Below are 27,580 nucleotides of genomic sequence, written 5' to 3' on the forward strand. Positions count from 1 at the left end.
GAGCACCCGGTGATGGCTGTGGAGCGCACGGTGATGGCTGTGGAGCACGCGGTGATGGCTGTGGAGCACGCGGTGATGGCTGTGGAGCACGCGGTGATGGCTGTGGCGCACGCGGCGATGGCTGTGGAGCACGCGGCGATGGATGTGGAGCACGCGGCGATGGCTGTGGAGCGCACGGTGATGGCTATGGAGCGCGCGGTGATGGCTGTGGAGCGCGCGGCGATGGCTGTGGAGCCCAAGGTGATGGCTGTGAGCACACGGTGAATGCTGTGGAGCACACGGTGATGGCTGTGAGCACACGGTGAATGCTGTGGAGCACACGGTGATGGCTGTGGAGCACACGGTGATGGCTGTGGAGCACACGATGATGGCTGTGGAGCACACGGTGAATGCTGTGGAGCACACGGTGATGGCTGTGGAGCACACGGTGATGGCTGTGGAGCACACGGTGAATGCTGTGGAGCGCGCGGCGATGGCTGTGGAGCACACGGTGATGGCTGTGAGCACACGGTGAATGCTGTGGAGCACACGGTGATGGCTGTGAGCACACGGTGAATGCTGTGGAGCACACGGTGATGGCTGTGGAGCACACGGTGATGGCTGTGGAGCACACGGTGATGGCTGTGGAGCACACGGTGATGGCTGTGGAGCACACGGTGATGGCTGTGGAGCACACGGTGAATGCTGTGGAGCACACGGTGAATGCTGTGGAGCACGCGGCGATGGCTGTGGAGCACACAGTGATGATGGCTGTGGAGCACACGGTGATGGCTGTGGAGCACACGGTGATGGTCGTGCGATGTGTATGGCCGCTGCTCTAACATGTGGTAGGTAGGTGACCGCATGTCGCCTGAGAAACCCAAGTTTTATTGTCTTGCAGACCACTTGCCCCCTACTGGACACTCGTTGTAATGATATTTTCCCCTGTCTTGGGTGAAGGTCAGTGCAGCTGGAGTTCCCTATAGAACTCAATGATTGCGCTCTAGGCCGCAGTCACACCGATGAGCCGTGGATCTGCCGTGGTGGATTCTCACGTGACAGATCTGCAGCGTTGTACAGAAACAGCAAATGGCAGAGAATTTCAGAATTCTCATCCACATGTAGAAAGCAGGAGGACATTAGTAGGTAGGAGAACATCAGAAAGCAGGAGGACATCAGTACGTAGAAGAACATCAGAAAGGAGAAAGACATCAGTAGGTAGGAGAACATCAGAAAGTAGGAGGACATCAGTAGGTAGGAGAACATCAGAAAAGAGGAGGAAATCAGTAGGTAGGAGAACATCAGAAAGTAGGAGGACATCAGTAGGTAGGAGAACATCAGAAAGCAGGAGGACATCAGTAGGTAGGAGAACATCAGAAAGCAGGACATCAGTAGGTAGGAGAAAATCAGAAAGCAGGAGAACATCAGTAGGTAGGAGAATATCAGAAAGCAGGAGGACATCGCTAAGCAGGAGAGCATCAGTAGTCAGGAGATTATTAGTAGATAAGAGACACATATATATTAATGCCATGAATGGCCTAGACTAGACCTATCTTGACCCAGGTATAAAATGTGTATTAAAACTTCATTTTTAATTTGAAATAATAAAACAGCTGTGAGCCATAACAAACAACTAAAACACTTTGCTTCCACCCCAAAGAGTGGACGACTTAGTTGCTGCCAGGGTGAGGGAGACGTGCCCTATCTCCTGTTCACCACAACTATATCTGCAGAGCTTGAACATAGGGGGCAATGTGTGGATGGACTTATGTAAGCAAACTACCTGTAGTTGCCTGCAAAAACGGATTAATGCACACAGACGTGCACAGCACAGCACACTTGTCTGACACCACGTCAGTAGCTGTCAGGACGCATTCACACACTGCACACACGCTGCTAAGCGCTCCACCGAGCTCAAAAACCTTGCTATATTGGATGAAACGTCCTACACAAGGACATCAAAGCTAATAAGCAACATTGGAGTGGACAACATTCAACTGCCCCCCAACATGTTTCACCAGATCACTGGCTTCGTCAGGGGAAATTCTGCCCAAACCCCTGAAGAAGCCAGTGATCTGGTGAAACATGTTGGGGGGGGGGGGGCACATCTCCCTCACCCTGGCAGCAACTAAGTCGTCAACTCTTTGGGGTGGAAACAAAGGGTTTTAATTGTTTGTTGTGGCTCACAGCCGTTTTATCATTATGTCAAATTAAAAGTGAAGTTTTAATACACACTTTATACCTGGGTCAAGATAGGCCTAGTCTAGGCCATTCTTGGCATTAATATACAGAAAAGACCAAAAGTTTGGACGCACCTTCTCATTCAAAGAGTTTTCTTTATTTTCATGACTATGAAAATTGTAGATTCACACTGAAGGCATCAAAACTATGAATTAACACATGTGGAATTATATACATAACAAAAAGGTGTGAAACAACTGAAAATATGTCATATTCTAGGTTCTTCAAAGTAGCCACCTTTTGCTTTGATTACTGCTTTGCACACTCTTGGCATTCTCTTGATGAGCTTCAAGAGGTAGTCACCTGAAATGCTCTTCCAACAGTCTTGAAGTTCCCAGAGATGCTTAGCACTTGTTGGCCCTTTTGCCTTCATTCTGCGGTCCAGCTCACCCCAAACCATCTCGATTGGGTTCAGGTCCGGTGACTGTGGAGGCCAGGTCATCTGGCGCAGCACCCCATCACTCTCCTTCATGGTCAAATAGCCCTTACACAGCCTGGAGGTGTGTTTGGGGTCATTGTCCTGTTGAAAAATAAATGATGGTCAAACTAAACGCAAACCGGATGGAATAGCATGCCGCTGCAAGATGCTGTGGTAGCCATGCTGGTTCAGTATGCCTTCAATTTTGAATAAATCCCCAACAGTGTCACCAGCAAAGCACCCCCACACCATCACACCTCCTCCTCCATGCTTCACGGTGGGAACCAGGCATGTAGAGTCCATCCGTTCACCTTTTCTGCGTCGCACAAAGACACGGTGGTTGGAACCAAAGATCTCAAATTTGGACTCATCAGACCAAAGCACAGATTTCCACTGGTCTAATGTCCATTCCTTGTGTTCTTCAGCCCAAACAAGTCTCTTCTGCTTGTTGCCTGTCCTTAGCAGTGGTTTCCTAGCAGATATTCTACCATGAAGGTCTGATTCACACAGTCTCCTCTTAACAGTTGTTCTAGAGATGTGTCTGCTGCTAGAACTCTGGGTGGCATTGACCTGGTCTCTAATCTGAGCTGCTGTTAACCTGCGATTTCTGAGGCTGGTGACTCGGATGAACTTATCCTCCGCAGCAGAGGGGACTCTTGGTCTTCCTTTCCTGGGGCGGTCCGCATGTGAGCCAGTTTCTTTGTAGCGCTTGATGGTTTGTGAGACTGCACTTGGGGACACTTTCAAAGTTTTCCCAATTTTTCGGACTGACTGACCTTCATTTCTTAAAGTAATGATGGCCACTCGTTTTTCTTTACTTAGCTGCTTTTTTCTTGCCATAATACAAATTCTAACAGTCTATTCAGTAGGACTATCAGCTGTGTATCCACCTGACTTCTCCACAACGCAACTGATGGTCCCAACCCCATTTATAAGGCAAGAAATCCCACTTATTAAACCTGACAGGGCACACCTGTGAAGTGAAAACCATTTCAGGTGACTACCTCTTGAAGCTCATCAAGAGAATGCCAAGAGTGTGCAAAGCAGTAATCAAAGCAAAAGGTGGCTACTTTGAAGAACCTAGAATATGACATATTTTCAGTTGTTTCACACTTTTTTGTTATGTATATAATTCCACATGTGTTAATTCATAGTTTTGATGCCTTCAGTGTGAATCTACAATTTTCTTTGAATGAGAAGGTGTGTCCAAACTTTTGGTCTGTACTGTATATGTGTATACAAACACCTTTACCCAGGTTAGGTCCCCTCCCCCTTTTTTGTATACGATAGGTAAGTAGGAGGACACCAGAAAGCAGAAAAACATCAGTAGGTAGGAGGACATCAGAAATCAGGAGAACATCAGTAGGTAGGAGGACATCAGTAGGTAAGAGGACACCAGAAATCAGGAGAACATCAGTAGGTAGGATGTCAGTAGACATCATCCTGTTTGCACAGGAGAGGACAGGGAACTCCCCCTCCTCTGTAGGGCGCACCCAGCCCCACCATTACCTCTCCAGTACTGGTTTCTGTGTCTTCCTGAACTGGGCGTCGCTTCTCCAAGGCTCCCTGAGTAGCCGCACGTCCTCAGTGACACCCGCTCCCAATGTTCTCCCTCTGTATGTATCACATACCTGCATCTGGGAAAGCTGAGTGACAACCCGTCTGACAACCTTTTCAGAACTTGTTACCACAGTGGGGGGAGGACGAGATCCTGACCCCTCCCCGGACATGTCTTACTTGTATTCTTCATGAAGTAACAATCCTGGAGCAACTTTTCTTGTAACTCTACATTGTGGCATCCCTCTATTATTCCTTCTGGAATTATATACATATATTGACATCTGGATGTTACCAGTTGGTAGCGTATCTGTGATGCCAATGCCAGACCTCTACCCCTCCAAAATAATGGCAATGCCCAGCTGTCAATTTATGTATGCATTTCCAGGAGGAATCATAGAGGAACGCTATATTGCAGAATTAGGGGGTGGGCGGTATAGGCCATATGCGATATAAATTTGTGCCACGATATGGATTTTGTGCAGACAGAAGAATGAGCGCCCGGCGGCCACGGCGCACGTGAGTATAATGCTGCTCACTGACATACCATGGCAGCCAGGACTTCAGTAGCGTCCTGGCTGCCATGGTAACCGATCGGAGCCCCAGGATTACACTGCTGGGACTCCGATCGGAACTGCTGCTGCCACCAATGATGTGGGGGGGAAGGGGGCCCCTGCCACCAATGATCAATACTGGGGAGGGAGGGGGGCCCAATGCCACCGCCACCAATGATGGGGGGGGGGGGGACCTGTGGCCACTGCCACCAATGATTAATACTGGGGAGGGGGGGTGGGTTTGAGTAAGCAGAGGGGGCTGATAAGAGGGAGAGGCTGGGGGGGCACATGAGACTGGGGGCTACATCAGAGGCTACATCAGAGGCTGGGGGGCACATCAGAGGCTGGGGGGCACATGAGGCTGGGGGGCACATCAGAGGCTGGAGGGCGGATCAGAGGCTGGGGGGCACATGAGGCTGGGGGGCTGATCAGAGGCTGGGGGGCACATCAGAGGCTGGAGGGCGATCAGAGGCTGGAGGGCGGATCAGAGGCTGGAGGGCGGATCAGAGGCTGGGGGGCACATCAGAGGCTGGAGGGCGGATCAGAGGCTGGGGGGGCACATGAGGCTGGGGGGCACATCAGAGGCTGGAGGGCGGATCAGAGGCTGGGGGGCACATCAGAGGCTGGGAGGCTGATCAGAGGCTGGGGGGCACATGAGAGGCTGGAGGGCGGATCAGAGGCTGGGGGGCACATGAGGCTGGGGGGCTGATCAGAGGCTGGGGGGCACATCAGAGGCTGGGGGGCACATGAGAGGCTGGCTGCCATGGTCAGCTCCCTGCTGTTGTGTGCACACTGCACAGGGCAGCAGGGAGAGTGTAAAGTCCTATTCACCCTAATAGAGCTCTATTAGGGTGAATATGACAAGGGTTCTAGCCCTTAAGGGGGCTAATAGTTATTAAATAAAAAGTAAAAAAAAGTTTAACCCCCCCCCCCCAAAATATAGAAAACAATATATCACAATATATATCACATGCTTAAAATTATATCGCAATATAGATTTTAGGCCATATCGCCCACCCCTATGCAGAATTATCAGAAAAGAGTCTCCAGATTTGTTATTTCAAGGGGAACACATGTAAGACAGGTCAGGAGAGCCTGGGAAAGCTGGGTGGCAGCAGTTAGATTGGTTGTCACCCAGCTTTCCTAGATACAGAGGCTGTGGGGACGTCTGATTTAAAGGGGGGGCAGGAGATTCTGCTGAGTGGCATCAGGCAGTGCAGTGAGGAGCGGGTGGCAGCTTTGTGTGCGCCCCCTTGAAGGTGGAGGGCGCACCTGCTGAATACTCCCTCGGCAGCTGCTCCTATAATGGGCGCCGTCTCCGGGGGAACAAACTCCATACAAACCCGGATTTGTGGCGGCACTTACTTATGCAAATACAAGTGAGGCGCTGGGGGGCACATACTTATCCTCCTGCCTCACCTTACTGACCCCACATTATCACTACTGTCTCTGAGAACTGTAAAGAATCCCACAGCAGCGCAGAGTATTACAGGAGGATGGTATATCAGAGTGCAGGGGGACAGTGGAGGGATGCGGATCATGGAGACAAGTGAAAGGACATAGACTGCCGGTGGAAGAAGATTCTCCAGCAGCGCAGAGTATTTCAGGAGGATGTTACATCAGAGGGGAAGCGGGCGTGATGGCATTGAAGTGGAAGGACTGCTAGTGGAAGAGGCAGCTTCTCCAGCAGCACAGAGTATTTCAGGAGGGGGGGTGTCACCTGAATTCATTTTGTTCATGAGGATAAGGGTGCTGGTGACATAGGAGTGATAAGAGCAGGAGTACAGCAGCACAGAGTATTTCAGGAGAAATGTATACTGACATTGCAACATTGTAGGAAGGATCAGTGACCTGTTACTGATGATATTCATGAGCAGTCAGCCCTCAGCAGCACAGAGTATTTCAGGAGACATTGGGGAGGGATCAGAGACCTGTTAGTGCTGATATTAGCAAGGACAGGGCTGCCTGTGGCAGAGGCAGTATTATAATGTGAGGAAGGCTTTTAGCAGCAGAGGATTTCAGATTAGTATACTGACATTGTAGCAGGTGTCAGAAACCTGTTGGTGAAGACAGAGCTGCATGTGTCAGGGGCAGTGTCCTGATGTGGGGAGGGGGATGCAGACACATGGCTGGCCCTCAGCAGCACAGATGATTTCAGGAGACATTAGGGAGGGATCAGAGACCTGTTAGTGCTGATATTAGCGACGACAGGGCTGCCTGTGGCAGAGGCAGTGTTATAATGTGAGGAAGGCTTTCAGCAGCACAGAGGATTTCAGATTAGTATACTGACATTGTAGGTGTCAGAAATCTGTTGGTGAAGACAGAGCTGCATGTGTCAGGGGCAGTGTCCTGATGTGGGGAGGGGGATGCAGACACATGGCTGGCCCTCAGCAGCACAGATGATTTCAGGAGAAGGGTACACTGACATTGTAACGCAGCGTACACGGACTGGATGACTTATTGATGCACATCCAGGTACAAGAATTTCAGGGAGGGGAGAGGATATTTATATAGGGTTACCGGCCCTTTAAAAGTAATTATATTTCCAGGTGTCTGTGCCCTGCGCTCTTTATCCCTGCCCCAAACATTCCTTAACCGCGTGTTCCCTGCTTCATCCGATGGCGACCGGTAGGATAGCTGCCACCTGTGACCTGCGCCATTCTTATTCTGCTTCGTCTAATTATTCACTCATATTCTTGACTTTTCTTCTTTTTAGGCAGTTACAATGAATCTGCAAAAAAAAAAAAACGGATCCGCAAAACACATACGGTCGTGTGCATGTAGCCTTATCCTAATGCATTCTGAATTAAGAGCATTCCGTTCAGAACGCATCAGTTCAGTCCCTCTTACGTTTTTTTGGACGGAGAAAATACTGCAGCATGCCGCAGTGTTCTCTCCGGCCAAAAATACTGATCACTTTGCTAGATCCGGCATTCATTTACATAGTGCTGCATTTAAAAATGAAAAAAATAAAATAAATACCAGATCCATTTTTCCAGATGACGCCGTAGAGACAGATCCGGTATTTCAATGCATTTGTCAGATCCTTTTCTTCTTTTCCCAGGACACATTCTCTGGTCCATCTCTTAAATTCCCGTGACGTCATGCCCACATTATAAAAGATCACATGGGCAACTGGCCCCATATATCCCACCGATCGTACTGCAGGACACAGCGTGCTTTAGCTGGTAAGTCCTGCGGCACGCCACGTCTATGATCTTCATTGTTTTCGGATACAGAGGCTCCAAATCCACTGCATCGCTAGAAACAAATAAAAAAAAAAAAGCTGCCCGTCTCCCGCCACCACTAGGGGGAGCTCAATGCGTTCCATTTAACTCAACAGCCAGCGACATGCATACATATAATATGGGTATCGCTGCAATTGTACCGACCCACAGAATAAAGCTATCATGTCACGAAACAAAGTAACCTGAAAAACAATGGCATTAAAAAAAAAAACCCTCGTATGGCAAGGAGGGAAAAATGTTGCCCCTAAAATTGGCTTGCTCTTTAAGGGTTAAACATTGATCGTCATAATCAGCCGTGCAGATGGGAAATTATTTAAAAACAAATAAGTGATGAAACTGTAAAGAATTGGAAGTTGTGATTTATCATTTTGTTACAATGTTTCAATTATCACAATAGTTTTTTTATAATTTGTATCCAGTTTTTCGGAGCACAGGTAACGCGCCCCTCGTGTGACAGATAATAATCTGCTGCGGCGGAAATGACAGATTTGGAGTGTTGTCGCCGAGCTTCCCATCCTGCGCTGTGTAAATAGCGGCCGCCATCGGCCACATATCACTCTTTGTAATTAATCGGTTTCCTAATTTCACAGGTCGCCACATGAATCTGCATTTTGCCACATCCCGGCCCAAAGGTTAATGGGGTTTTTCACCTACAAAAGCAATCAAGTTGTACGAAGAAGGCGCCGCTCTTGTTGTACCCACGTTAATTATCTCAGAAGAAGATAAAGAACTCCATTAAAAGGCGGAGAGCACAGCGTTAATCACAGGACGCACGGGGGGGTGCAATATAACTGTTTTCTACCTTGTGATGCAAATGCAATTGTCTCCCACATAGGTGTCTGAGGAACAAGTCTGGATGTGGTAAGGACCATCTAAGATATTGATGACACTTCTCGTACTGTGCTGAAGGACACTGCCCCTTTAAAATCACCCCCCACTCGCCAGACAAAAATTCTGAGACAATTCAATGGGTGAGTTCCTATGGGCAAAAGGAAAATCTTTGTCTAGAGTTTGGATACAATGTTCTGTTATGGCCAAATCATCCAAGTATATGCCTCATCCTGAGTTACATCCTGTATTTATACTCCAGAGCTGCACTCCCTATTCTGCTGGTGCAGTCACTGTGTACATACATTACTTATCCTGTACTGATCCTGAATTACAGCCTGTATTATACTCCAGAGCTGCACTCACTATTCTGCTGGTGGAGTCACTGTGTACATACATTACATATTCTGAGTTATAGCCTGTATTATACTCCAGAGCTGCACTCTGCACATAGAATACTTTGCATTCACTCCATTGTAGGAGATGTAGCATTTCACATTAGATGAAGGAATGATGACACCCAACTAGTTTGAGTGCAGCTTTGGGTGTGAATGGGGAGGCTTGGGTTAAAACAATGAAACGCTGCCTTAAGAATGTTGCCATCTCCCTGATGGCATCTTTATTTAAAATATATAGCAGCATTTAACAGATTCATAAAATGGTACAGATCGTAAAGAGGACAGGAGATTGCACACTGAAACGTAAACCTGACACCCAGCCGTGCCGAGTAGTCACCCCTCCCCCGTCCATTACTTTCCTTGGCATTCAGCAGCATTTTCAATAGCAGCAAAAATAAACACTTAGGCGTCTTCAGCCGCGTGTTAAAAAAAAAAATATATATATCAGCAATCGCTGGTGATTGACGTAGAGCGCCCCCTAGGAAGAAGTTCATAAAACATAAAAACACTATAAAATGTAACGCAGCCAACACATAGGTAACCCTGCCAGGTAAATAGTCCAGCACGTGGCAGAATTATTCAGAGTCGTCCGCCCTCTGTTTCTTGTCACTCTGTGGAGGAGTCAGGACCCCGCTGGGGACCGGAGTCACTCTGTTCTTCTCCACAAGCATTTCCATCTTCACTTGGGCTTTTTCCTGAAAAGTAAAAATAAATAAATCAAGTACAAGAAAACAGACATTGTGTGACATTAGGGGATTGTAAGTCCAGCAATTGCCCAGGGGCAGACAGGGTTGATCCAGTAACATAGGAGGGTGCAGAGCCAGATAGCAGGTAGGCCGACAGGGAAAAGAGGGAATTGCCAGTCCGATCATTCCTGCATAGTACAATGGCTGTAGAGCGCCCCTTTAAAACTGAACTTCAGATTGATTCAGTAAGGGAAGGCTACATTTCAGACAAGTGTCACCCGCCTGCCTTGCCGTGGGAATCCCAGTAAAGGGGTATTTTATTTTAATTTTTTTTTATCAAGTATGCTACCGAATGTCTGACAGGTGCTGGTCCCAGGAGGGTCCAGTATAGGAAGAATGTGTCGCCAGTGGAGATGCCCTTTAAATAGTCCATAAGTTGATCACCACCAATTAAGCCAAACCCATCTGTTCTCAGCAGTGTGCATGAGGCAGGCAAATGCCCCCCGTCCTGTGTTGTAGCCCCCCCCCCTCACAGTCAATGCTATCAGAGCTCAATATAGGCAACGTGAAGCCACTTACCAGCAGGTCCAAGCAGCCCGTGTGCGTCTGGATATTGTGCACGTCTTCCACGTCCATCCCCTTGAAGAACTTTAATTGGGTCTGTTTACGTGAGTCTCTTATGGCCATTGCAAACGGTACCATGTGTTTTATGCAGGATTCAAGTGCCATCCATTCATAGCCTGCAAGCAGGAAAGAAAAGAAAAAGGCGTTTGCAACAATGTATCAGCACAGGAAAAAAAAAAAAAAAAAAAAAAACATACAAAACTGTCTGGAGGGATTCAGCCCTCAGCTGGGAGGATGAGGTATGCACTTATTTTCAAAATATCCACAACAGGGATCACATTCACTGACAGCAAGCAGAAGACTGAAAAATGGGCCAAAACAACCCCTTTGAGGGTCCAGCTACACTGGACAGAATAGACCACGGCCGCTTTTAGACTTACCCGTCACCTTTTCCACAAGTTGTGCATTGGAGAAGTGATAGAGGGCAGAGGCGGCCAGGACGCTGTACGAATATTCCAGACACCCAACGTCCAGGATACACAGATCTAGGAGCTACAACAAGACAGGACCATTTACCAGAAGGCTGGACACTATAGACCCCCCATATCACACAGGAGCCCCCTCTTACCTCCACTATCTGTATGTAGGTCTGCTGCGGGTACTGGGGGAGCAGGAAATGCTGAAGTTCTTTACTGTACGCCACTTGTAAGTAGACGTTCAACCACGAGACCGCAGTCATCGGCGATAAACGCCACTTAAGTGCCTGAGGAAAGCGTTAAGACAAAGATCCGGTCAAATTAATATGTTGTACAGGAGGTTCTCTGAAACCCTACGGTCACCCCATCCCACAAGCACCACTTACCTTCATGATTATCAGTTCCATGTTTAGAATCTCCTCCTCTGTGCAAGCACAGTCCTGTAATGTAGGCAAACTGATTGAGCTTGGGAGGGTAGATTTCCTACAGTACAAGGGAAACATGAATTAATCCAAGAGATGGACACCCAACGTTTTCGAGAATGAATAGCTTATTGCAATGGTCTCATGTCCCATTGAGCTTCTTCTGAAGTCACGAAGAACGCCAACTAGTGCCATGGGAGGCACAGGGACTTCTCCAAATCAGTCCAGCGGGATCCACTACAGGTCACTGGGTGGATAAATTCCATGGAAGACCCTAGTTCAAGTCATCTAGGAGGACCTCTGAATCCAAACATGAATTACCAGATGTCCTAATTTTACACTAGAGAAATCCAATAGGTCACCTCCAGAAGAGGGAGATGAGGTTACCCACCTCCAGCTTGGCAGCGATGAATAAGGAGGTGATGCCAATGAGTTGGAGACTGGTCTTTACCACGTTCTCTTGCTCTGCCATAAACCGGTCAAAGAAGTCTTGTGCCAGGAAGAAAGTCTCTCTCTGCAGTTTATAAACTTCACTGACCTGAGAAAGAAGAGGAAACAGCCGTAAGCCTGAGGAACTGCAAAGTCAGATGCAGAGGAGACTAAGTGCAAGACGTTCTCTTATCCCATAACTTCTTGGGCCCCTTAGAACCTCAAGTTCCAACTGGTTCTTGAAAAGATACATTTGGATACGGTGGACAATATCAAAACTGTATCCCATCACTCCACCATACAGGAACCTACACCCAACTTATGGGGTTGTCCAGTCTGAGCAAGACCTTCTGACATTGGCTTTGGCCAGAGAAACCCTCAATTACTGGTGGCTTGGTCCTCTCACTGCAATGATTGAAGGATGCTAGGATATGATACCACCCAGTGTGGCAGAAGCCATGATGGCTTCTGCCACACCGAGTGGTATCATATCCTAGCATCCTCCCATCATTGCAGTGAGAGGACCAAGCCACCAGTAATTGGCTTCGGCCAGAGAAACCCAGACCCCACTGAAATGTAAAAAAGTCTTAAAGATGTTACCAACCTCCATGAGCCAGTCCAGCAGGATGGACCTCATGCTCTGCTGCAGCTCTGGATGCCTCCGGAAGACATTTTTGTCCCTCAGATAGGTTGCGTCCTTGCGCAGCATGTTTCTCCACACATCATCATGGTTGGCCCAGCTGGAAAACATGACAAGATAAAAATCAGAGGACGATGCTCACCAGGATCTCCAGGCGTCTACGGTGCCATTAGTCCGGACTCTACAGCTGCTTCCACCCTGTGCCAGCCCTTCATACTTTATTTTACGAGTTTTGATGCAAAGCCCAGAACGTTCCCATAGTTACTGAGACCAAACCAGAAATTAACAGCTCAGAATTAACTTTTCAATCCTCGAAAGCAAAAGCTGAAACTTCAACCCTTACATCTGGACCTTATAATAGAGCAGCAGTGTTCTAGGGGGAGCATCTGAGGAACATCACATCTATGGACTTCTGGATAAAACCCTGATCATGGCACCGAAGACCCGAGCCAGGAACGGCTCAAGTGTCCCCCCATCACCTGATACGTATCTGCATACCTGAGCTGTGGAAGAGGCGACACCATAGACGATGGGAATTTCAGGCAGGCATACCGAGGGTGAGGGGCAACATCTAGAGACCCTGATTCTTTCTCAGGCGTAGGGATGAACTTGCAGGGGCTTCTCCACGAGTCACCGTTTTTCCAATAATCCTAAAATGAGATTACATTTTTCTATAACCACCTCTCCGTTTTATTGGCTGTTGATCTCTAAAGCAGCGTAGTCCTAGACAGTCCTTTTTGGGGTCACTAATAAGGGGGTGCAGAAGATCTCCATAGATTAGACTGCACCTCCCATGTCCTGAGCAGCATGTGCAGAGCCTCCAGGCTTCTCCATTCACACTGTATAAGGAGACTGCACAGTCTGTAGAGGGAGGAGGTCCTCACATAGCAGGGCTGACACAGTGCAGAACTACGCAGGGCTTAGATGCAGCTGAATAGGATGTTCTTCACTTTGGAAACAAGATGCAACTCTCCTCAAACCCCAATACATCACTTCTGAGGCGACCGACGGATGCACCACGGTAGGAGCGAAGGAGCAGGCAGCACAGATTATCTGTAGCGTCCGCGCCGCTGCCCCCAAAAAGTACTGGTAATAGAAAATCAAACATTTGAGGTGACCCATTAATGGGGTATTCCCATCTGGTAAAGTGATAGCAATAATGGAGATGGTCTATCCTTGTTATGCCAACGCTTTATGAGCTGGAAAAAAAATATCCCTTTAAGGGGTCGTCCAGCTTTTAGACCCTTTTGGACAGCCCCCACTCTCCACCAGACCTGCGGAGGGAAAGCATACCTGCCTGCACGGTTCACTGCACCCCAACTTCCAGAGTCATGTTCGCCACTGCAGCCAGGCATGCTTCCCCTACACCGATCCAGTGGTAAGTGAGGGCTGCCCAAAAGAGTATTTAGCACTATTCTTACATCCATAGCACTGCTGCATACACAGACCCTGGACGCCATAAGCAGGGCTTCTAGGGCACATGGGATACAGGATAGGCGGCTATAGGGACTGGAGCCACACACTACACAGGCTTGTAAAGACCACCATAAAATTCATCAATTACAAGCATTTTGCATTATTGGTCTGGGTTAGGGCTGCAGTAAACGATTATTTCAGTAATCTAGTATTCTGTCAATTAATTGTAAAAAAATAATCTAATAAGAAAAACAAAAAATACTAGACCATTTTCCTTTACAAAAACTCAGACCCCCTGCCATCAGCACCCAACACCCTTTGCCCCCCCCCCGTGCATCAGCTCCACTATCCCCAGCGCTAGTGAAATACTTACCTTTCCTGTTGGGATGCCACTCCACAGCGCCTTCCTCATCTCCGCGCGCTGCACTGGATCCTGACGTCACACAGTGTGGGTCATAATGCACAGTAAGCGCGCACTCTGACCCGACGATGTGTCAGGATCCAGTGCAGCGCGGTAGGGGCCGGCGGGTGACCACGGAGGGGAAAGTAATAGCAAGCGCTTCACTCCCACTCAGTGGTCACATGACCCAAACGAATCCTCGATGCAACACATTTGTATCAAGGATTTTTTTTTGGAGTGTCAAATTACTCGATTCAGTCGAGTAATCTGTGCAGCCCTAGTCCGGTTGGAGTTTAGTCACATGATTCTCGCATTTCTATAGAGAAGTCTACAGGAAAAATCAAAATAAAATCAAGGGACCAAAAATAAATAAAAAGCATTGTAGGGCGTTACTACTAGCTAATATACACGTTTTCCACAGGAAAAACGCAAACAAAAAGTAAAAAAAAAAAAAAAAAAAATGTGAGATTTAAGAAGCCTGGCAGTTAGTTTTGATCCAGTATACTGGGGGGAGATGTACTCTTAGGGTTTGTCTAAGTGTTAAAGGGCTCATTCACAAGACCATATGGTGTCCGTGATAAAATGGGCATCACAGCCATACGGTCGTGTGAATGAGCCCCGATACTGATGACCTAGCCTCAGGATAGGTCATCAGTATCTGCCTTGGAGGGGGGTCCAACCCACTGGACCGCTCTGAGGCAGCTGCAAGTTCCGCGGCCTCAGGCACAGCGCCATACATTCGCTAGTGGCTGTGCTCAGTATTGCAGCTCAGCCCCATTCACTTAGAACAGTACTGAGCCCATGTGACCGATGAACGCGACATCACTGGCCTAGGAAAAGGCCACGGCACTCGGACCCCCAGATACTGAGGACTGCCCATCAATACTGAACACCTGGAAAAACCCTTTTAAAGCAAACTATTTTCAAAGTCACTTAATTCGGGGCACCTCCAGCCTCCGTGCGCCAGAAGTGGCCGCCATAGGCCCGAGCAATGACTCGCACCAGTCCAGTGGAGGGGCAGAGATCTGATGGCTTTCCTGCCACAAAAACCACATGTAATACACGTGGCGGAAATGCAGCAAGAACCGCTGAGGAATTGTCCCTCACGCGCGTCCCCGGACTTAGGTCTGGGTTCACATGGGTTTTCTGCACTTTTGTGTATTCAGTCACGTTATTTTGCTGTTTGACCACCTGCTCCAAATGTTAGCTAAAGGGAAATATGAAACTCCGGACACACAAGCCTTTGTTTTCAGGCATTTGTCTTATCACCTTCTCTGTAGGGGAGACGCTGGAAAAAAAAACACTAGTGGCGAAAAACAAAAACCAACATGCCATTTACAAGGCTGTATTCAGCTGTGCCCATATTGCGGCCTGCAATATATGGGCACAGACCTTGTGCGCACCGTATCATAGAATGGGTCGCCAATCCAGGAAGATACGGAGCGGAAGGCAGTGGACCGCTCCCGTGGCATTTTGGTCTGTGCCTCTACACCGAAACAATATAAAAATGATAGAACATGCTGTATTTTTTCGGGTGTGCGGACGGAGCACAGACTCATTTATGTTGAATGGGCACTGACCACGTCTGTGCATTGGGGGCAGTTTGCGGTCCCAAATTCCCGGCACACGTTCATGTGCATGAGGGCCTCATGCACATGACCGCTCCATTTCTTGAGGTCCGCAAATTCCAGATCTGCAAAACACAGATGTCACCCAGACGATAGATAGATTTTTTTTTTACAGGGCCACAGATGCTGCCAGCACACAGTACTGTCCGCATCTTTTGCGACCCCATTGAAGTGAATGGGTCCGCAGCAGAGCTGCAGCTTGGATGCAGACCAGTCATGTGTATGAGGCCTTAGGGTAAGTTCAGCGCTTTTCAGCCATCGAATTCCCTTTTTTTTTCTTTGGATGCGGTTTTTTGATCCTGCCCATTGCAGGGTAAATTCACATCAATTTGTATTTTTTTATTATGTGGATTCTGCACCGAAAACCATGCGGCACATGCGCTGAAGCCGCTTCCCGTCTTTTTTTTTTTAGACCACACCAAGAAAGTCCATACCCATTCCCGGTGCAGCAGGGGCACCGCGGTAGGAGCTGGATTGCGTCGTCCCCTCCACCCCCCGCTGTGGGCAGAAGAAGCCCTGTGTAGATTAACCACCCGGGTTTCCGATTGAAATCAATGGAGAGCGTTTGCGGCCACTTTCAGCCTGGTTTTTGGGCGAGGGGTCCAAAACCAAAAATTTATGGCAGAAAAAAAAAAATTGTACGAAAAACACAGCTGGCGTTTCATTTGCCCTTTTTGATGCGGTATCAGATGCACTGTGTGAACACGCCGTTAGCGCACACAAATAACGCGTCCGGAAGCCTTGCCATACATTCCCAGAGTAAATAAACTGCCAAGTCCTATTTATAAGCAGAGGGTGGTAATGGCTACAGAGCGCCGCGACCACTTACCTGCTGCTCGTACTGCTTCTTCTTGGTCATTTCCAACATCTCCAGCTCCAGGTTTTCGTCCGGATCCTGCAAAAACTGCAGAGGGAGCAATGAGGCGGGAGCGAGCAGAGGCCTCCCATAGCCCACACACGGCTCTTTGTATGCACTTACAATGGCCACATCTGCCTTTCTCTTCCTGGAGGGCCCCGCCGCCGCCTGTCCGCGCCTCCTTTGTCGGCTTCTCTTTTGTGAAATTGCTGAAATTAAATATAAAAAAATAATAAATAAAATAACTCTGATCATGGCTGCAACAGATGGCACAGGAGAGGGGGGGGGCAGGGCTGGCACTGGGCACAGGGGCTCGGTACCTACCTCATCACTGGCATCTCAGGGGCAATGAGGAGGATCTGCAGCTGAAAATGAAGAGGACAGCAGGGTGAGAAGCTCACATTTGGCCAGGGGGACGTTGCAGGGCCTTCCCAGCCCCCACTGAAGCTTTGGCGCCTGGAGGAGGGGGGAAGGTGCAGGGGCCCCGGGAGCAATGCGGCCCTCAGAGTCAGAAGAAAATGGCTGTAAAGTTTGCACTGGGGGGGCTATAAGGGCGCGCTCCCCCCAGCAGACATTAACCCCCCAATTGCCGCTGAGGCCTACCGATTCCTCGGCAGTACTCAAGTGGTTAAACGCACCCCACAGTTATAACGCATGTAAGCCGCACCGGAAAGGACTTACCAGAAGTGTCGGGGTGCAGGGGCCCCTCCTCGGTCGGGGGGCTTAGCACAAGGAATCAGTAACACTATAGTTCCTCTGAGTATTGGGGTGCGCTATAGAAACACGGGGTCACATGTCTCCTACAGGCCGGCAGGTAATGGGGAGCCCCTCCTGGGAGCCGGGGCTGACATGGGGCAGGTTCCTCAGGCACGCGCCGCAATGTCGGGGGGGGGTCAGGGGGCTGTCTGCTCTGGGGCCCCTGCGACTCTCTGTATCACAGCCGCCGCACGCCCGACCCCCCAGTTATAGCCACCGCCGGCCGGGGATCCGGGGGAGGGACTGGCGCCCAGGGCGTGGCCTGCGGTGGGCGTGGCCAAGACACCTGGAAGTGGACGGGACACGTGGGGTGCGGGAGCCGAATGTAAACAGAGAGCGGTGTCGGGGGCCCCGCGGGGACCGGGGTGAGGTGAGGACCGGACACATTGTGGACTGAGGGGAGTGGGCGGGGCTCTGTGTGCGGGGAGCGTGCGTGACGTCACCGCGCTCTACACCCCCCCTATACACTGACCCTGCCGCACCTAATGTGTTCTAGGCCCTAGATTCACCTTCCGTATTCACCCCGTGCTTCAGGCCTCATGCACACGACCCTATGTATTTTGCGGTCCGTAAAAAAAAAAAATACGGATGGCGTCTGCGTGCATTAAGTATTTTGCGTAACGGAATAGCCGGCCCCTAATAGAACAGTCCTGTCCTTGTCGTGTTCTATTTTTGTGCGGAACGGACATACGGAGTAACTTCAGTTTTTTTTGGCGGAACTATTGAAATGAATGGTTCCGCATACGGTCCGCAACAAAAAACTGAACTGACACAGAGAGAAAACGCATCCGTGAGCCCTAAAAGCGCTTTGTGTAAATGGGCGACTTCCGTACGTACCACAAGACGCTTCTATAGGCGCCATATAACCGCTCTTTACCGCGTACATCCACCTAACATGTCTGCGTTCCCCCCCACCGCAGATCGCCTCCGTTCTTTTTGACCATCCATCCTGACGGCGTCCGGAGCAGTCAGAGGATTTTTGCGGTTTCTTACGTTTTCTAGGTTTAGCTTCACTGAATGGAGGTGAACCCCGAGGGGGCAGCCGCCGCGGCTACGCAGGGGGTCAGCGTGGTGGGACCTGTACGTTCTTGGCGTGTTTTAAAAAACCTCAGCACGAACTGCGGCGCGACCTGCCATTGGAGGCGGGGTCTGCGCAGATTTAACCTGCACTGAATTCAGGCTCAAACGCGCACCGCAAATCCTCCGTGTGAACATACCCTTAGAGCTCGTGTCCATTTCACGGCCATCCGTCCGCCACGGACGCAGCTTTCCAGAGCATCTCCTATCAGCGGTCAGTGAAAAACAGACGTATCGCCGTTTTTTCCGTGATTTTCACGGACCCACAGACTTCGATGGGCAGGTGTGCTTCGCATCCCAGACTGAAAGCAGTTCGTGTCTCCGTGATTTTTTTCACCGACTCTCGGTCAGTAAAAAAATACTGGTGTGTGAACAGAGACATTGAAATAAATGGGTACACGTGAAAAATGCGGACCGTACAAGTTAGCGAAAAGCAGAAATGTGAACGAGGCCTTAGCCTACCACACACCGGTGCAGACCTCAAAACAGAAATGCCGCGCAGTTTTTTTCATTTGGATTTCTATGCGTTTCTGCACCGTAAAACGCATGTTAGGCCCCATGCACACAACCGTTGTTTTGTTCCGCATCCAAGCCGCAGTATTTGCGGACCTATTCACTTCAATGGGGCCTAAAAATATGCAGACAGCGCTCCGTGTTCTGTCCGCATCCGTTGCTCCGTTCCGTGGTCTGCGAAAAAAAAATATAACCTTTCCTATTCTTGTCGGTTTTGTGGACAAGAATAAGCAGTTATATTAATGGCTGTCTGCGCCGTTCCGCACACGGATGCCATCCGTGTTTTGCGGATCCGCACCGGTCGTGTGCATGTAGCCTTTCTATGCATTTCTGCACCATAAAACGGTCTGTCTGTTTTTCACGGATCCGTTGTTCCGTATCTGAGGTTTTTTTTTCCCCTCTGATTTAAGTCCTCTTCCGTTCCGTTATTCCACAAAACATATCCGTATGCGATCCGTTTTTTGCGGATCGGAAACAGTAACTTATTAATCACCAAAGACATGAGCAATACGGGCTGGGCGTAGCATTTCTACAGTACGGATCCGCAAAATACGGATGTGTTCCGTGTGCGTTCCGTATTTTTTGCGGACCCATTGACTTAAAGGGGGCCTCGGATTGTGATTTGCGGACAATAATAGGACATGCACTACAATTTTTTTGCGGAACGGAAATACAGAAACGAAAAGCACACGGAGTACCTCCGTTGTTTTTGCGGACCCATTGAAGTGAATGGTTCCGCATACAGTCCACATAAAAAACCCGGAAAGGAAGCGGAAAGAAAATACGGTCGTGTGCATGAGCCCTTACTTATATGGTTTTTGTTGCAGATTTCATGCAGATCATTGAAGAACTGACGGCGATGCGTTTTTCACTGACGCCCCATTCACTTCTATGGGGCCAGGGCTGCAGGAAAAGCGCAGAATATAGAAAAGGCTGCGATTCTCATGCAACGCTGAGCTGATGCGTGAAAAAAACCGCTCATGTACACAGACCCATTGAAATTAATGGGTCCGGATTCAGTGCGGGTGCTATGCGTTTATGTCACGCATTGCACCCGCGCGGAAAACTCGCTCGTGTGAAAGGGGCCTTAAAGTCAGCGGCGCAATTCAGACTTCCTTTGAGCCTGACACAGGAATTCCCAGCATGCACCATTCCTGTCCAAATCGTTCATTCAAATAACTGGGGGCTGGGAAAAAATGGGATGTATCCGAAAGATCAGATGTATTCTGCAGATGGAAATCGGAGCGTCCTCCAGAGTCCTCATTCACATGGATCCTGCACTTCCGTGGGGCTGTGCCGGGTGGTAAATGCGTGCGGAGGCCATGCTGTTTACCGTACCTGTGAATTCATTGCCCCCGTCTACGGAGCGCTTCCATGACATTTCGATCCCTGCCTATGCTCTATTTTTTTTGCGGTGCAGACTGATCGCAGCCCCATTCAAGTTGAATGGGCCCGCATCCGCCAGCACAGGCCACACGGTGCCCGTGAATGCACAGCACAGGCGGCGCACATTCATGCGCATAAGCCCTAAGTGGAAGACTCGATCCGTGAAAGGGAACCTCGCTCAGAGTTGTGCTGCCATGCAGGGTGGCCCCGTTTAAGCTCCTGGGCCCCAATGCAAATTCTGTACTGATGTCTTACTGGGCCCAGGGCGATGGCTGCCCCTGCGCCCCTTACCGCTGCGTAAGTGATATTTGGATTGACCGCAACTCAAAGATCGAAACTTTGCGGTTTTCCAATCATTAGATACTGATGACCTGTCCTCAATATTAGGGCTTATGCACACTAACGTATTTTCATTCTGTGTCCGTTCCGTTTTTTTTGCAGACCGTAGGCGGAACTATTCATTTAAAAAAACGGAAGCGACTCTGCGTGCCTTCTGTTTTCCGTATGTCCGTTTAACAAAAAAAATAGAACATGTCCTATTATCGCCCGCATTACCGACAAGAACAGGACTGTTCTATAGGGGGCTGGCTTTTCCGTTCCGCAAAATACGGAATGCACACGGACATCTTCCATATTCTTTGCGGATCCGTTTTTTGCTGACTGCAAAATACATACGGTCGCGTGCATGAGGCCTTAGATGGGTGGGGGTCCAACACTGGGCCCCCCCACTGATCAGCTGTTTGCGGGCCGCATTACGTGCGCGGCCGGGTGCATGAGGCCTAATTAATATTGATGACCTGTCCTGAGGGGTGATTTTGACGCTTATTTTTCCTGTGCCGATTTTGCTGCAAGCCCAAAACTAATCTCCGGCCAAATCCTCGTGTGTTGCAGGCGGCGGATTCACCATGAATTTCACTGTCTGCCACGCAATGAAAATCCGCGGAAAGAATTGACATGCCGCAGATTTCAACGTAAAATTTCCACGTGGTGTAGATGTCCCAGTAAATCACAGTGAGCCCTGGCCGTGGCGCTGTGTTTTGTGAAGTTTGTGTGCAAGAGGCCTAATCCTGAGAATAGAGGCGCTTGCCCCCCCCCCCCCCTTTCCATTACTGGTCGCCTCTCTCCCCCGAACTTTTCGGGACAGTCCAAAATCTGCAAAATATATTAAGGGGGTGAAGGCTGAATGATCGTACGGCCTCCGTCGCCCATATGCTTCAGTCTCATGATATTTACTGGACTCCGATGTATGATCGGGGGGGAGGGGGGGGACTGGGATGCTTGGCGTCCATTCCTGTGCCCCGGACATGAGGTGGTCGCTGGTAATGGACGGGCCTGGGCTGATGGTGTCACCTCTCATACAGGAATTTCCGGTGTATGGACGGCCTCCGCATCAGCCAATCCCCCCCCTCCCCCTCCCTCCCTCAGGGGCTTAAAGGGAGGAAATGTAGCTGCCCCGTCTGCCATACCCCCTATTCCATGCTAAACCCCTTTGTGAATAGATTCTATGGGATGTGGGGCCCCAACATTATATGGACCCCATAGGCTGCCTCTACGGCAGTGATCTCTAACCTGTGTCTGCCTTGCAAAACTACAACTCCCAGCATGCCCCCAGAGCCACAGATTGGAGATCACTGCAGTACAGTATGCAGCCTGTCAGGGCATGCTGGGAGTTGTAGTTTTGCAGTAGCAGAGAGTCACAGGTTGGAGATCACAACTGTATAGTGTACAGGTTATCAGAGCATGCTGGGAGTTGTAGTTTTACAGCGTCAGGAACACCAGAGGTTGGAGATCACTACTGTATAGTATGCGGGCATGCTGGGAGTTGTAGTTTTACAGCGTCAGGAACACCAGAGGTTGGAGATCACTACTGTATAGTATGCGGGCATGCTGGGAGTTGTAGTTTTACAGCGTCAGGAACACCAGAGGTTGGAGATCACTACTGTATAGTATGCGGGCATGCTGGGAGTTGTAGTTTTACAGCGTCAGGAACACCAGAGGTTGGAGATCACTACTGTATAGTATGCGGGCATGCTGGGAGTTGTAGTTTTACAGCGTCAGGAACACCAGAGGTTGGAGATCACTACTGTATAGTATGCGGGCATGCTGGAAGTTGTAGTTTTACAGCGTCAGGAACACCAGAGGTTAGAGATCACTATTGTATAGTATGCGGGCATGCTGGGAGTTATAGTTTTACAGCGTCAGGAACACCAGAGGTTGGAGATTAATGCTGTATAGTATGCAGGCATGCTGGGAGTTGTAGTTTTACAGCGTCAGGAACACCAGAGGTTAGAGATCACTATTGTATAGTATGCGGGCATGCTGGGAGTTATAGTTTTATAGCGTCAGGAACACCAGAGGTTGGAGATCACTACTGTATAGTATGCAGGCATGCTGGGAGTTGTAGTTTTGCAGGAGAGCCACATGTTGGGGATCACTGTCCGCCTCAGTCTCTCTGGTTAGTACGGTGGTTGGAGGTTGTTCCTTATGAAATGTAGATTTAAAGGGCTGTTCCATCCTCCTCTGTGAATCTGCTCGCGGTCACTCCTCCTCCTGTTTTCTTATTTTTTTTTGAAAGGCGATGAAGTTCTTGCAGCTCTTTGGGAGACTGAGGTCCGTTGTCATTGGGATGGTGCACCTGAAAGCCTTACCAGGTAGGTGGGGGAGGGGCGGCTAGATGCCAGTTACAGGGGTTTTACAGGATTTTTATACTGATGACCCATCCTCAGGACAGGTCATCGGTATCTGATCGGCGGGGGTCCGACACCCGGGGCCCCCGCCGATCAGATGCTCCTGTGAGCGCCGCGCCCTTCTCCCTGCTCACCAAGCACAGCGCCGCGCATTGTATTGTGGCCGTGCTTGGTATAGCGCCCCATTGGGCCTGAGCGCCATATTAAACACGGCCGCTATACATTGTATGACCATGTGCTTGGTGAGCACGGAGAAGGGCGCGGCGCTCACAGGAGCATCTGATCGGCGGGGGCCCCGGGTGTCGGACCCCCGCCGATCAGATACCGATGACCTGTCCTGAGGATAGGTCATCAGTATGAAAATCCCAATTAATCCCCTTTAAGTGATCATAGCGTTCCTTTCACGTTAACCCTTGTTTTCCAGGCACGCCGCGCTGCACGTCATCAGTGGGGCAGATTCTGGAGGAGGCTTGTAAGGAAGCTGAGATCTACAGGAAGGCTGGCATTGTAAGGGTTAAGGCGTCCCTGTTATTCAGTGACATCCTGTACAGGCCAATTATCTCATATCCGTCAGTCTTCACAGCTGTCTCCTGATTGGATGCTGCGGCTGTCACTCAGGACAGAGAGGAGGGGCTGTGAAGCTTCCCGGACACTTGCAGGAGCAGAACCTGGCAGAGTAAAACTTCATAATCACACTACTCCTGATCATAAAAGCTCCAGAATAGGTACATTTGTTCTGTTCTCCCCAGCCGCCAACTGGCACTGTCAGCAATTTATCATAGTGTAAACTGCTGACAGCTCCCTTTAACCCATTAGTGCATAGTGCCATACATGTACAGCGTTAGTGTGGAGCGGACTGAGAAAAATGTGGCAGGTGGCGGTTGTGACCGGAATCAGAGATACTGCTGATCTAAGGTCTGTCATAGAGCTGCCAGCAGAGCCATGAAAAATCCCATAGACTGCAATAGAAGGTGTGCACATGTACATGTAATGGGACTAAAAATTACAGAAAAAAAATCTTGAAAACTAAAAAAAATTAAATTTTAATGAACCCCTTTCTCAATTTTTACATGTAAAAATAAACAAATAAAAATATAAACATAACCAGTATCTCCTCATCTAAAAAATGTGTTATCTACCCCAAAATGGTAGCAGTAAAAACTGCAGCTCGCCCTAAAAAATAAGCCCTCCGTAGACAGAAGTATAAAAAACATAAGGTCAGAATATGGTGATGCAAAAAAGTTTTATTTTTTTAGAAGGTTTTTATTTATTTATTTATTTTGAAGTAGTAAAACATAATATAAACCATACAGATTTGTAATAACCCACAGAGTAAGGACCTCGTGTCATTTTTAGCGCATAGTGAAAACCATAGTAACAAAACCAAACCTTGGCGAAATTTTTATATTTTTATTTACTCTACAAATGTATTTATTTTTTTCCATTTTTAAATACAACTGAAATGGTGCCATTAAAAAAAAACTTGCCCTGCAAAAAATAAGCCCCCGTACGGCTCTGTGAACAGAAAATGTAAAAAAGTTGTGGCTCTCGGAAGGTGGCGAGGAAAAAAACGAAAATGCAAAAACAAAAATTGGCCCAGTCCTTAAGGGGGGGTTGTATCCGCCTGGACCTTGATGGCATATCACTAGGATAGGGCATCAAAGTCAGATAGGTGGGACTTTGACGTCGGCATTTCCGCTCACTTCGCGGGTCCCATTCTGGAAATCTATCTAGGACCCGCACCTATCCTAGGGATATGCCACCAGTGGCTCAGCTAAGACAACCCTTTTAGTGGGATCAGATAATAAAGTTACGTCTGCCTGGTCACCACTAGGGGGAGCTCACAGCATACTGTTTTATCATTGCAGTGGACAGAAGGCTCCCTCTAGTGGTGGCTGCAGCTATGACAGATGTTATCATGTAACTATATCTGTGCAGGGGATTTGGAGCTTTGTAGCAGAAAAACGGAGCTCTGACCTGATAGATATGAGCTTGCCGTTAATTGCAACGCCTGGATTTGATCTGTCTGCCCAGCCTCGGCGCTTTATTGGAGCTGGTGATTTTCTCTTGTCAGGACGGCCTGATGGTGGAGAACATGAACGACGTCCCGTATACCCTGCACGTCGGACCGGAGGTTACGGCATCCATGGCCGCGGTGTGCGCCGCTGTCAGGCAGACGTGCCCACAGCTCCCTCTAGGGGTTCAGGTCCTCGCTTGCGCCAATCAGCAAGCCTTGGCGGTGGCGCTGGCAGCAGGTAAACAGCAGGGACTGTAAGGGTAAGTCCAAGTTGGTGGGGTGAGGACTAGCAGGAAGCCCCCCTCCCCCCAGTACATGACTCCCATCCGGACCCCTAATCTCCGCTGTTGTACAGGACTGGACTTCATACGAGCCGAGAGCTTTGTCTTCTCTCACGTCGCTGACGAAGGACTGGTGAGCGCCTGCGCTGGAGACCTGCTGCGGTACCGCAAGGCTGTGGGCGCGGAGCACGTCCAGATCTTCGCCGACATTAAGAAGAAGCACAGGTCAGTGGCAGCGGGCGCCGCGGACGTTGCTGTTAGCAATGAGGCTTGTAAAATTCTGCAACTTCCTAATAGGCTTTTTTTTATTAAGTTCAAGATTTTTGCTTGCTGTCAGTGAATGGAAACAGAAATGTTTGGAAACTGATCTCTATTTTTATGATGGATCCATTTGACCTGGAGACAAGGCAGTTTAGATTGTGTGACCTGCGATTGGTTGGCGTCTTGTATTTCGCTCGCTAGATACAATTGTAGCAACCCCTCAGCTATGAGAAATATAAGGTCAGGATGGTTTTGGAGCCTCTGGATGTACAGAAGAATGTTTTTGTTTGCTGACTGCAAGCAGAGATCTTGAAAAGGATGAGGAGTTACAGCAAAGTCTCAGAAACTTTGAGATCTGTGACTTAGGGCTCGTTCACACGACCGTGTGGACGGCAAATTGCGCGGGCACCGTCCGTGGGGCAGCCGCATGGGGATCGCAGTCCCATTCACTGGAATGGGGCCGCGATGCGTCCGTTCTGCAAAAAGATAGCGCAACTTCTATTTTTGCGGTGCGGAGGCACGGAACGGAACCCCAGAAAGTACTCCGTAGTGTTCCGTTCCGTATTGAAGTGAATGGGTCCGCATCCGTGATGCAGAATGCACACGGAACGGTGCCCGTGTATTGCGGATCCGTAAATGCGGTCCGCAGAACGACAACGGGCAGCACGCGCGAGCCCTTAGCCAGTGATTCCGTTTTTTATATGGATGGGTCCTTTAAAAAAATGTCCGTGTTCTCAGCTCCCACGCCGTGACTGCGGACGTTACGATATCGGAGACGGCAAAGGCAGCGGAGTTCTTCTTGGCGGATGGCGTTATATTGACCGGCGTCGCTACAGGACAAGAGGCAGATCCGCGAGAACTGAAAGGTAAAGTACAAAGATCCTCACCTCCCGACCAATACTTCTCACAGCTGAAGGTTCGCTACACTACACGCTTTTACCTGCACTGATACATTGTAACAGGTCGGCAGTCGATGCGCGCTGCTGATGGGTTTAGCCCACAGAGGATTGTCTAGACTGGATTCAATTGTTACAAACTCCCAGCTGTGAGAAGTCTTGGGTCAGGATGAGTTTTCGCTCTCTCTGGACGTTTCTGTTCACTGACAGCAATCAGAGAGGTGGAGGCTGGTGAGAAGGTCTATTAGATGTATTTCCATAGAGGATCTGCCATTAACCTCTTCCGTCCCGTCCTAGAGGTCCAGCGCTGCGTCCAGATTCCCGTTCTCGTCGGGTCGGGGGTGACGCTGGATAACCTGGAGAAGTACTCCGACGCCAGCGCCTTGATCGTCGGCTCCTACTTCAAACGTGGCGGCGACTGGAGAAACAACGTGGACTACGAGAAGGTCATGACCTTCATGGACAAGGTCAATAAGCTGCGGGACTGATGGACAGTCAGCTGGTGCTGCCCCCTGGTGGCCACTATGGGAGTAGTAGTCCTGGGCCTTTCGACCGACCTCTGATTTTCCACAAATTTTAAATGTTAAATTTAATTTTTACATTTTTCAAGTGAAAAATAATTAAGTTGAAACATTTTCCGGTTTGTCTTCTGTCTCTGGATACAATCATCTGCCGGTTGCTAGGCAGCGCTCTGACCCCCCCCCCCCCCCCCCCCCCCCGTCACTTCCATCAGTGCACTGTATCATCAAGCAGATGTCTTCATATCCCGTAAACTCTGCGGAGGTCAGAGGCAATGGAAAACCACTGCATTTGTTTGCAGCTGCCTCTAGGGGGAGCACAGAGATTTTACAGCTTCTGTTGAGTTTAATGGTTATTACAGATTTCTATGCACTGAGTTCCCCCAGACAGTTTTATAGTATATTGTGTGACGGGGAAATAGTGGATTTAGAGCCATATGGGGAGATT

The 27,580-nt window shown here is 49.2% G+C and overlaps 2 protein-coding genes across 3 annotated transcripts; one reads left to right on the top strand and one right to left on the bottom strand.

Annotated features, from left to right (window-relative positions):
• Positions 1–8,771: 8,771 nt before the first annotated feature.
• On the top strand, positions 8,772–27,250 carry LOC122920897 (uncharacterized protein F13E9.13, mitochondrial-like). Of its 2 annotated transcripts, none has more exons than XM_044270705.1 (7): positions 8,772–8,858; positions 23,048–23,123; positions 23,584–23,666; positions 25,234–25,414; positions 25,532–25,682; positions 26,457–26,584; positions 26,912–27,250. In XM_044270705.1, exons 2-7 carry the CDS (start codon positions 23,051–23,053, stop codon positions 27,100–27,102), a joined length of 807 nt encoding a protein of 268 aa, XP_044126640.1. In that variant the 5' UTR covers positions 8,772–8,858; positions 23,048–23,050; the 3' UTR covers positions 27,103–27,250. The 2 variants fall into 2 exon arrangements, with proteins under 2 accessions (XP_044126640.1, XP_044126639.1); XM_044270704.1 differs by lacking the exon at positions 8,772–8,858 and adding an exon at positions 17,534–17,866.
• On the bottom strand, positions 9,413–17,564 carry CCNE1 (cyclin E1). Its single transcript, XM_044270706.1, is given in 13 exon segments — positions 9,413–9,918; positions 10,489–10,649; positions 10,914–11,025; positions 11,102–11,236; positions 11,336–11,389; positions 11,391–11,432; positions 11,763–11,909; positions 12,405–12,540; positions 12,939–13,090; positions 16,714–16,788; positions 16,864–16,949; positions 17,065–17,105; positions 17,422–17,564. Coding segments are annotated over 10 exon segments (1,098 nt in total). The 5' UTR covers positions 16,753–16,788; positions 16,864–16,949; positions 17,065–17,105; positions 17,422–17,564; the 3' UTR covers positions 9,413–9,798.
• Positions 27,251–27,580: the final 330 nt, after the last annotated feature.

This window comes from Bufo gargarizans, chromosome 10, assembly GCF_014858855.1.
Source record: "Bufo gargarizans isolate SCDJY-AF-19 chromosome 10, ASM1485885v1, whole genome shotgun sequence".
NCBI lineage: Eukaryota > Metazoa > Chordata > Amphibia > Anura > Bufonidae > Bufo > Bufo gargarizans.